Below are 12,509 nucleotides of genomic sequence, written 5' to 3' on the forward strand. Positions count from 1 at the left end.
TATTTAGTTAGATATATGTTCTGAATATTGTTGACCATTACGATCTATTCTTGCAATTCTATTTACTATAGAATTAATTTGATTAGAAAAATAAAATACCCAACTTTATTACTGTTTTGGTTTAAATCATATCTTTATAGTAGTATAGAAAACAAAATTAATTTTTTATGATATCTATATGTTCATTTATTTATAACTTCTTTTACGGTTTGGTACGGTTCTAAGTAAATATAAGGTATTTTTTTATAAGTGATAAAAGAAAAACTAGCGACAATATAATTTAAATAATTAATATTAACAACGGTGTATCTAGAATGTGATGACATTTATTAACAAATATAGGGAATAAGCAGTAAAACCATAGTTCAGAAGACTATACTTAGTGTAATATATTATTACTAATAAGAAAGTAGGTTTTTTAGTCTCTAGTTATTTAATAGTATTTACTAATAGGTAATATTCGAGTTCTTTGCCCTTGTCATGTCCACTTTATCTATACAAATATTAAAAACAATAAACAAAAACATTAGTTAATTGATCATTCAGCGTCTCCGTGAAAATGTGCCAAGATATCTTATGTTTGGTTATTTTTCATCACACAAAGTCCATGTTCATTTTAACTGTAGGTTGGTACTATTTATCATAAATATATATTTTATTGATATATTATCATTACATAATTATATAACAAAAACAATTTTATCACGATATCAGAATTGACTACTATACTAGGGGTCACATCTGTTTCAGTAAAGGTTTAGATCATTGTCAAATATAACTGGTTAACGGAATCTATTTTGAATTAATGGAGTAATTTTTCTGTCGGTAAGTACCATTTCGCTGTCTTGACCAAGGTTGATTGTCTGCCGTCTTTTGATCTTTTATTGACTCTCCTATTTTAATCGCCTAGACACTTGATTTCTAAGCAGTGTCTCGTTTGAAGAGTTCAACACTGAAGTTTGGGTAGAGGCGAAAAATCTGAATCCTCTGAAATGGCAATGCATGATACCACTTTGATTGTCAACAGAAATCTAAATATATTTACTGATTTTTGTGCCTTTTCACACTACCAATATATTATATAATAGTATATATGTGGAATTTACAAAAAGAAAATAATGTGATAAAATACTCGTCTTTCCATATTATATTGATGTGTAAACGATTTTGTAAGAATGAATACGTGAAAGTATTTAATATGTATTAAGTGACAATAAATATGTCAATATATAAGAACATATTTAAGTGTAATTTGACGACCACAAGCGTGATCAGCGACGTAAAACAGGCGACAGCGGTGCGAGATATTCTTTAGAATATCTGGAATGGGAATAGAATGGAATAATGTTGATGAACATATAGGTTAATTCAAATATTTTTATTTTTAAAACAGTAATTTTATAATTCAATTAGAACAAACTTTATAATATTTTACAATACAAATGATTAAATAGTGCTAAGTCATCCATATAATTAGTTAAATAATAAGTAACAAACATATCACACCAAACTATTATCTTATAGTCGCGATCATCTGTTACGGTCGCCTACCCCGAATTGTCATACTATAGATCACTAAAAATATTTTTGTAATGTAATGACGGTTAGTGGTAACCATCGTCTATAAACATGAAAAGCACTACAATGTGACGCTCGTGATATTGCTCATGAATTGCCATTCCATTGCCACCTGCAATTTCACTGCCTCATTTTATACTTAAACGAAACACTTACTAATCAAAGCAAATATATAGGTGACTCTGAGGTACTTAAGCAAATTATTTGTTTCTAAGTCTGCCTCGGTAAATGGTGAAAACAATCAACAAATATACCAATTAACCTTTGTGGTGTTTTAGCGAACGTGTCCACAATAGACGCAATATTAACCATTAAGCCGTAATGATAACGGGGGGGGACACCAACAGCGATTGTTTACAACGGAAATTTTCACTCACATGAGTCAATGCGATTAGGATGTGATCCAGTTTTATTTGATAGGCACTATTGGCTGGACACAGAAGATGGCCTTCTATTCTTCTGTAATGGTTTTAGCTATCTTGGAGTTGATTAAATAATAGTGAAAATGACTTTTCAATTGTAGTGCGTTTCATTTATTATGATATGCATTTTTAAATAAATCTATATTTCATTCTAAGTAATTCCTAGAATAAGCGGAACTTGTATTAAGGATAATAGATAACGAATATATATACAAACATTAATACGAAAGTTAGTATTTGCGAGAATCGAAACCGCTACCTAAGTTAAGGAACATGAGTTGAAACCGTCGTTCTATTCTGTGTGAGTTTAATGTGCTTGTTGTTATTGATATAACCAATCGTTAAGAATTGTTCTGTATGCGTAGTAATTTGGGAAATCATTTTTGTCCTGGTTAATCAATACTTTGCGTTGTATGTTCAAAGTCATTGCTTAAATCTAGTACTGGTAAAATACATTTTCTTAAATCTAGTTGTATTCTTTACTGCCCATGACTGACATGACTTTGTATGCGTATGATATTTGTAAATTCCCACCTACTGGGAATAATGACAGCAATAAATGAAGTATGGTATGTATTTATTTATAAATAAGACTGTAGGTGTTAATTTTTATTTAGGATATTTTTTTAATAAAATATAGTATATGACCGTTCTCGTAATACAATCGATCTTTATGTCAAATTTTATTAAGATCTATTAAGATGTTTATGCTTTTTTAATATTAGTATGAATGATTTGTTTTCTTGTAAATACTGTAATGTGGTACATTTTGTCGATTTGGCAACTTTTGGCAACTGATATAAATATAGAATTGTGGCACTAACTTTGGCATAGTAACTACTAGATTTTGCACACATAGAATCGAAATGTCCATTACAAATCCTTAAATATTTTATATTAATAATGTAATGGACGTCTTATATAAAGTACTCCTAATAGAATTGCATTGGCAATAACTGTTGCCATTATACTACGACTTCTCGTTACATAAACCTGTGACAATATCGAACGCGATCGCAAACTGATATAGGCTCAGAAACTCAGATGGCCGAATGATACCATTATGGTTTATACCATAATATTAATAGCCATAATATTATACCAAAATAATTACTCTGTAGAAGTGTCCAATTTAGAGCGTCTTCACTCCTCAAGGTCATAAAAAAGTATACATATTTGACAATGTTACTCCACTATATGTTGCACTCATATAGCAAACAGCTCCCACTTGGCCGCAATCCGTTCGCGAAAAAAAGAACACGTGCCAGCCGGTTACTCATCAATTCACATAGAGTATGTAAACCGTGTAACCGGTTTTATCTAGTTTCACACTAGTTGGCGGACTGCCTTGTGACGTAAAAGAGACAAATTTATTCAACGCTGCGTGCTAATTAAACAAAACTAGCGACTTATCCGGGTTATATGACAGTCGGTCAATTTATGCACTGACCACAAATGAAGAGACGTTTTCTCCAAATTCTAGAATCATATATGTAAATATAAATACTTTTAGCAGCCGAAAACTCTGACTTGCCCTACTAAAATTAAAAGTGGTTTAATAGTTTTAACTTTATATTATTACTTATGCGTAAGTAGATATATTGGTATATTTTAGTGCTTCATTTATTAAGTTTTTATATCTGTTCACTATATAATACATAAAACAGTCTTACCTTGCTTTTCATCCATGGGTTGTTATATACGTCCGTTGATAGTTCTTGAAAAATGTTGTCTACATATTTTTCAGTTTATTAACCTTACGTACTGTGTGTGCTGGAATGTTTGGGTTAAATTTCGCAAGTAACATTTGAACTACATACATAGTTTTCGTTATCTGACTTTAGTTATTTTTGTATCAGTTTCGTACTTACATTTATGTAAAATGAACTTGATCAGATTTTCTATAATAAAGACACGCTAAACTGGTATATGTATTAATAATAGAAATAAATAGAAATTTGTATTTTCGTATTTTTCTTTTATTGAAAGCTTTAGACATCCATTAAGATAAAATTATTGAGTCTCAATACTACAAAAGTTATAGATGTATCCGAATTTATTAAGACTTTATTCTTAGTATCTTTATCCAGAATGCCTTAGAAAGTGACGCAGACGAAGCTGTAACACAGTAACTATAAAGTTAATGTACTATTATGTACACAAACATAAATGACGTACGAATGACGTGACCGGCAGACGGAGGATAAAAAAAACAAAACCGATTAAACTAAAATACTTTTAATTAAAAAAATTACAACAAATATTTTAATTAGGTCTATTTCCGGTAGATTCTGGTACCGAAGCAAATTGCAACATGTTCGCGACACTGAAGGACCATTGTCACGAACTTTGCTGTGGCGATCAGCAATAAATTATAGTTATAACATATGTGTAGGTGAACTACATATAACATGAGGTGTTAACTAAACATTTACCACCTAACGACATTTAGAATGACGTTAACGAAATACCATTACATGTACTCAAGTGAGGTGTAATAACCGTTATAGTATATAATAATATTGCTTAGTTAATAGCATATTTAATATACATTATTGGGAATAAAAACTTAAGACTTTAAATGTTATATTTTGAAAATATAACATTTAATCTAAGATGTGCCCCATCTGTCAAGCAAATGTGTCCAGTATTCTGATAAAAATGAACGCAGAATTATTTTTCCATTTAGTATACACTCCGTTAACTATACTTTTATGAAATTATTAGTTATACTAATACTTTATTCAAAAATAAATGTATTATCCCTATAGTTAGCGCCTTATGCAGTCTCCATCATATGTGATCAAGTAAATTCTTGTAAATAATTACTATATATATAATTTTATAAACTTTCTCATTGCCATTACAATATTAGCACAAAGTGAGTAAGACGTCTATAACCTTGTCATACATTTTACCCGGGATTCGTCGCTTGTCAAATTTTCTTTATAAATAACACATCTGAAAATTCAAATACAGCAGTTGCATACGGACGTATTTTCATATGTATATACTGAGTTAATTATAAACAAAAGGGCACATTCAGAATAATATTGAGCAAGGCCACTAAACAGTAACTGCAATCTGCCCAGATTGGCCAAAGTTCGAGATTTGGCTACACGTAGTGTGCAAACTTCATTTGCTTTGATTTAGATAAACAATAAATCTGTCTTTACTTTAATTTTATTCAAATAAAGAATTATTAATAATGTTTAGTCGTGGAAAATGATATCTTGTAAATTAGTTTTAAAGGATAGCCTGCTCTTGAAATTTGTGACTTGTATGAAATGACCGATTTCTTTCGCGTGGTTACCCCATTTTTGAAGCATTTTTCACTGATGCTTTGCTTCTATTGGTCAGCGTAATGTTATAGCTTAAAGAAAAAAAACCTTCCCCGACAAATGGACTATCCAACACATAAAGAATTTATAGAAACAGTAGTTTCTGAGATTTGTGCGTTTAAACAAACAAATTCTTCAGCTTTATAATATTAAATATAGATTTATAAATACACATGTATTTAAGTATTATATAGATTTTACTAGCAACTCTGCTTATCTTAAAACTTACTAGCCGTGTTACTTAGCCTAATTATAATAGACTTTTATACTATTTTTTTCTATTTGTTCTACTTTAAATAGAAATAAGTTTTTAGCGCATCTAAAATAGCGCTCACCCACCGACTACAGCCTACGCTATATCTGTCATGCTCTGCTCACAAGAATACGACGGAATTGCCTATGACTCTTAATCGAATTATTGGGAATTATGTAGATAATAACTAATTATTTGATCTAATAGTTTGTCAATTCCACTGTATTTTTAGCGTCCTTTTTATTAACGTCCTCTTTATCTCATTCCTTTACTTCTTTGATATCTCATATTTGCAGTATTAGGGGTATTATTGAAGAAGTTATATTAAATTTAATTAAGGTAGGTAATGGCTTCATATTTTTTACGAATTATACCTACAGTATTAAGGTGTATTTTGATTGTATTGAAATATTTACTTAGGTAATAAGAAAAGAAAATATTGGTGAACAGAAATTTCCTAAACTTTGTCATAGGTAGAAGAAACAAGATTGTATTTCAAAAGAAGAGAACTCTATTAAAAAGCTTATCTTCAAATGTATAATCATTTTTTTTTCGGACTACTCTAATGCTGTTGGCCGCAGCTGGCCTTTACAGCTTCACCGGACGTTAGGGGGCAAGTGCAGATGGCACTCCCGCGGAAGGACTTATGGAGCGGCTGAAGGCCAACTCCTGCCTGACGGATACGACATTAGTCTAAGGACATCACAAGGGGTTCGAACCTCGGCTCAGGCTCCGTCGGGTCCGTCGCCGGTACCTCCCTAGAGCAGTCCTTGACTCCCGACTGCAGGTGGTTAGTAAGCTAGTCGATCGCAATGATAGTGTCCTCGGTGGACTCTATGACGTCGGGAATACGGTTGAGTATCGGTGTGTCGGTCGATGCCATTGCCAGTCTGTTATTGTTTTGGTTGGTAGTGGCGTGTCGGGCGGAGGGCCCAAAAGGAGGGTTACCGGTCGATGGTCCGAGTTAAGCTCGGCATGGACTTCTGGGGAGCTCACCCGTAGGGTTACGTTCCTCAGCAGTGCCATGTCCAGTATGTCGGGTCGGTGGTTGACGTTATGGGGATAATGAGTAGGGCGGAGCGGGGCGATTATCTCGAATTTGAGAGAGTCGGCTAGTCTGTCTAGCAGACTGTGGCAGTTTCAGCGGGTGTTTACAATTCAGATCGCCAGCCAGAATGGTGGCGCTGTTGATATCTAGGAGGGCGCGTAGGTCACTTTCCAGCAGTAGTTTGCCGGGAGGCTGATAGACGGATGCCACGGCGAGCGGTCGGTGGCCGGTCATGCCGAGAAGACAGACGGAGGCCTCCATATGAGTGAGAGGCGGTGTTTGTAGCGGTATACAAAGTAGGGACCGTTTATAGTATATGAGCGTACCGCCGCGCCACCTCTACAGGCGGTGCGGTCGTTCCTAACTATGTTGTAATTGGCGATTCTAGGATCGCGGACTGAACGTTTCAGTAGGGTTTCTGCACGAGGAGAATATCGACTTGGTGGTACGTATAATTATTTTGAGTAACTATTTATATATCGTCACGCCCACTTATTATACGATAGCAACAGTTTACTAACATTTCTTTAGAATTTGTAAACACTCAGTTCAAAAGAAACATTGATGCTATTCGTGTAACTATAACACGAATAACTACAACAAACTTCTTATTATTATAACATAATGTATTTTTTTTATACTGAGACAATATTTTATATAAGGTCTAAGGTAAGACGTAATAATCTCATTGACAAAAAAACTATAAGAATGACATTTTTAATTACCTAATTATATATACTTACTTTACACATACTGCCATCTCCACTATGTAGAATGAAATGTAAAAATGAAATTGATTCAACGAAAGTAAATATTTGAAAGATTTGAATAAGTAATAAACAACAAATTTATAACTGTAATTATAATTTAAAACTGAATTAAATAAATCTATGGGCATATAGATTTATTACTGTTACACATATGGTAATCAACATTATTAAGTTATATTTATTTACTATCGAAGTAATACGTCATCTTTCACTAAACGCTCTCTCTCTCCTATTATATATATGTGCACACAGATCATCTATCTTTTTTCGGTCTTCCTCTCTCTTTATATCCATCCACGTTCATATTCTTTTTCTGTTCATGTACCGTAAATAGGCGACGTATTCAATACCTCTTACCATTAGGTAACCGTAAGCTTGGTAGATATTTTTAATACATAATAAAATACTATTTGTAAATCTAAAGGAAATATCTGTTTACTACTATTTGGTGTATTCCTACTACCTACCTTACATTATAATGGAATAAACAGATTTAATAGTTTATTCAAAGTAATAAGTGACAGACGATGTGAATGATTTATTAGGTCTATTTTCGAATAGCTAGCTGATGTAAATTATTCAAGTGTTATAATGGACAACTAAAATATGCACATTGTCCTAAAATATCGCTTAATCAATGTTTTCGGATATTAGAATAGTCATTCGTTTATTTATTGTAATGTTATGCACTAGGCATTGTCCGCGAATTTGTCTCTTGTTTTTGTGATAAAAGTTACCATTTATCAAATAAGTTCAGCAGCACACAATCTATCTATAACTTTAAATTTCATTAAATGTTTCGACTGTGAAAAAGTAACAAACAGATCGTCGATTAGACACACTTATTTTTATATATATTAAATGAGAATACAGTAATGAATGCTATTATAATTAATGAGAACCATTTAGACTATGTATGTAAATACACAATCTGAATTCGGGTTTACAATTACTTAAAATCATTACGTATATTAGGTATATGTATATGCCTATTCCTTACTGTTAGAACGTTAAAAATAGAAACTCTTTATTAAATATTCTTTACAACAAAGTCAAGGGTAATTACTTAATTACTATAGAACTTCTATAGAATCTTAACAAACGCACGTATCGTGTGATTACTATATTGTTGCTAATATTAATTCCTTTTAAAAAATATATTATCGGACCATTGTATCAAAGCTCTATTGTTTTATGATTTTTATTAGTAACAAAACTGAATGGGAGAATCAGCTTTTCTGAATTAATGCATTTGATATCTTATTGGTTTTCAAATACAACCTGAATTCAAGTAATATTTATTTAGCTAGGTGGACTTCACACACTGCTGGTCCCCTATTCCTACCGTCAAACATCTGTCTGTGTAAGCGTTGTGGAAGCCATATTACATTAGTCCTTTGGCAATGCATGAAGTGGATACCGGAGTTACATGATTACAGGATGTTCGAGGTGTTTGTGTGTGTGTTATAAGGCTGTCAATTTGTTTGCTAATCAGTGTTATAAAATGCTTGTTTATTATATAGTGTATCGGGTATTACTTAGGTTTTCAAAACAATTCACAGCGTAATGTTATGTAATTTAATAAATACTATATTAACTAATGAGTTGGCACGTGTAACCTTGGTTACCGGTCTTTTTGTATTATTGCCAATGTATTTCAGTTTTCCGGCTCATACTGCACCTCCCTGCGTAGAGCAATATATATCGAGTTGTAAGATAACATAATCTATATAACATATCTTGAGGGCAGAGAGCAAACGAACATAGAACTAACTGATCGCTACTGCGATTAGACGAAATATGAGGCCTTTGTGTATACCATATCCTGTTTAGGAGCTAGTTACCACTTTTGCAGTTGTGAGTCGTCACCTTTTTCGTTCCTATCCTAATAGAACATAAATAAAGTAGTGAACTCCATGCCTTACCAATAATAAATCGCGATAAAATAGTAAAAATACATAACAAAAAAAAAACGTAATGATAGTATAAAAAGGCTTTTAAGGACTAATAGAAAGAAGTACTAGAGGATCTTGAAGAAAAATAACGTCCAAAAGTTTTAATTTCTTATTCTATGTTATTACTAGGAAATCCGAAAAAAAATATTTGAAGATTATAAACTTTTGATTCCTGTGGCAGTATAATAATATTAAAGATTTAAAAATGTTGCATTGAATGAATTCGAATAGTATAGGATTCATACCAGTGTTACAACAGATGTAGACTATAAAAAAATTAAAAAGCATTGGTACCTCAGTCATACCTGTTTCGGACGTCAAGCTAGCCTAGCTTATTTGGTTGGTGTAAGCTGTGTTTTGGTTGTCAGATTAGACAGTGAAATAACAGGATAGTCGTCTTGAATGTGGAATCTGACAACGCATGAGTAGTATTACGGGTGATGTACTGATAACTGTCAGATTGTTTGCCATTCAAATTACTTAAGAAATAATTAAAAATGGTTTATATAATGCAGAGTGAAGGTCTTACACCATGTGCTCAGCCTGGGAAGTCCTATGAATAATACTATTGATAACACTGTTTAAGTCATTAAGGTGTTAATTGTTGTTCTTATTTTGTTTGATAAAACTTTACACTCTGCAGGTGTATATGTAGTCATCTGGGGTTAGTTGTGTTGTTGTTTTTATGTCTATGTCCTTGCAGTAAATTACTCTACTATCTCCTAATACCTATTATGTCAATAATATTACATGCACCTTAAGCTTAATAAAATAAACGTTAAACAGCATTTTTTGTCGACCCATTTTTGTGTAATGTATCAGTCATAACAATACAAAATCTAACGAACTGGAGTAAAATAAGGGCCCTTCACTTATTTTACTCCAGTTCATTCCTTCCAAGTAACAAAGTAGTTGTATCTGTTTAATTATAGTCTTTTAATAAACGATTAACTAATCTAGTTAAGTAAGTTCATAAAGACTTCTTTGAAATTTATGATGATTTCATTCTGATGCGTTTCTCAATGTGACAATAAAGTTAACAGTATAATTGTTAAATGTAAACTCAAATAAACAGTAAATGTAGTTTACCTGACTTCACGTCATCGTCTCGTCATCTCATCGTAGATAACATCTACTGTCGTACATTACCAAATATCTAGGCTTTTACAATATTTCATCGAATACTCATTGTAATTAAGTGTATTTACTACTGTATTGTAAAATCGCTATATATTTTTCTAATATTGCATTTTTAATGTAGTAAAATTTAATGAAAGTATTATCAATTAAGAATTTACATACATATCAAGTTGGTGTCACCTTCTTTAACATTGCCAGATTACTGCTGCAGTTCACGTGTCCAGTTGTTAGGTTAACGCCTTGCGTGCTATCACCGAATACGACGTATGTGGCGAGCCCCCGCTGAACTTGTACTTCGACCTGAAAGTACCTTGATTATCAGCTGCTATTTGACTTCTACCAATGTATTCGTATAACGGTGTACAATCTATGAACGATCAAGTGACACCAGTCGTTTATCGTTACAACGAAGTGTGTTATGGTAGAAGGCGGCTGCTATCGTTACTACATAGAACCGGCACTGCGCGGTTTGCCGCCCCGCCACAATGACGAAATGTGGCTCGCTCAAGCCAAGCAAACAGTACGCAGTCAAGTGCTACTCGCAGCAAGTCATTGAGACAGTGTGAGGATGATATTGGACGCGAACGTACGTTTATCGGTTGTCGCGGCCGATCCACACGCACACTCGAATTAGTTAAAAGTATTATCCGAATTATTAATAGTTCCAAAGAAGTAATTGATCTGTGATTTATTTATTATATTAGTAGTTTTTGTCTGATTTACGTTTAAAAGTAAATTAGACAAAATGTCTCTGGAATTGGAAGAAGTAACAGGGACGACCGGCGACGTCTTCGAAGACTTCCTGATAGTGTTTCGGCGATGCTTGGCAAAGGTAAATGAATTCTAAATTTGGGTTACGCAAAGCTGGCTGGCCAACTGTGGCAGATGTTACATATACTGCAGCTGAGACGGACTCTGCTCTATTGGGGTAAATGTACGTTGATGCATATTACTTCAAAGCTCTACTCGCATATGTTTCTCTTCATTAAATATTAATTTTTATAACATTTGGAACCTGGAATTAATTATTGTCACTTCATATTATTATTCTATCAGAAAAATAACTATTGGCATATGTTATCATTATCAAACTAGTTGCTTATCTACAGTTAAAATATAACAGACCTGTGGCCTACAAACAATTTGCACACTTGAGGTTTAGACCATTTTACAAAGAGTAAGAATGCGAAGGATAACAACTATCACTTTCGCTCTCTAATTTTGGTATGAAAGGAATCTTCTGGTAGGGGCAATCCACGTGGTCACATCGCTGTTGCTATGTGACTCATGTAACTACAGTGAAAGATGCGTGAATTCGATTGGTAAAGCGTCATTGAATGATTGTATTCTAGAATTTGGCATGGCGTAAATTCTTTGTGACTGCAATTTATAATATACATGCAATTATGTTCAATTATTTATATTTCATTTGTTTCCTTTTAATTATTTATATTATTATATTCAATTAATGTGTCATAAAATATTCATTTATAATTTTTATTAATTCTTACAATGTACCTAGAAAGTGTAACCAAATCGATATTGCCGTACAAAATGAAGCAATAGGAAGTATTCATTAAAATTTCAACGGCTCTCCTATAAACTCCAAGGCTAAACACAAAAACTATTGATCGATATTTAATTGACAAATTATTTTTTTATAATTTAGATGTGTTCCTTGTACTTGTGTAATTTACTTCAATATCAATAAAATTTTAGACAGAGGTTATCATATTCATAATAATAATCACAGATTGATTCTAAACCTAATTAATAAATGCACATTAATGGATTTTTATTTTATTTTATTCTTTTTAATGAATAAATTATTCGCGAACAAGTTCTGAAACCTGATCTAATAGTTATGCAGGTAATGGTAAAATATGTAGGTGCAGACGCCAATTAACATGAAGGACATCACCATCTTCTATAAGTGTGATGTTCTTCGTTCTTTCAGTCGTCTTTTGAGACAAAATATCGCGAAAACGAACATTGTAGTATG

At 32.6% G+C, this 12,509-nt stretch overlaps 1 protein-coding gene across 2 annotated transcripts in view; it reads left to right on the forward strand.

Annotated features, from left to right (window-relative positions):
- LOC131849265 (calcium-binding mitochondrial carrier protein SCaMC-2) overlaps positions 1–12,509 on the forward strand; it is a 72,222-nt gene that overhangs the window by 45,500 nt on the left and 14,213 nt on the right. Inside the window, exon 1 of one of the 2 annotated variants that reach the window (XM_059199300.1) lies at positions 11,046–11,339. The exons of the other annotated variant lie outside the window; for it this stretch is intronic. Coding sequence (XP_059055283.1) covers positions 11,253–11,339 — 87 coding nt within the window. The 5' untranslated portion in view covers positions 11,046–11,252. Of the gene's footprint in view, positions 1–11,045; positions 11,340–12,509 lie in introns of those variants that run through there. 2 annotated transcript variants of the gene reach the window in all.

Source organism: Achroia grisella, unplaced genomic scaffold, assembly GCF_030625045.1.
Source record: "Achroia grisella isolate CSIRO2021 unplaced genomic scaffold, CSIRO_AGI_Agris_v1 utg640, whole genome shotgun sequence".
Taxonomy (NCBI): domain Eukaryota; kingdom Metazoa; phylum Arthropoda; class Insecta; order Lepidoptera; family Pyralidae; genus Achroia; species Achroia grisella.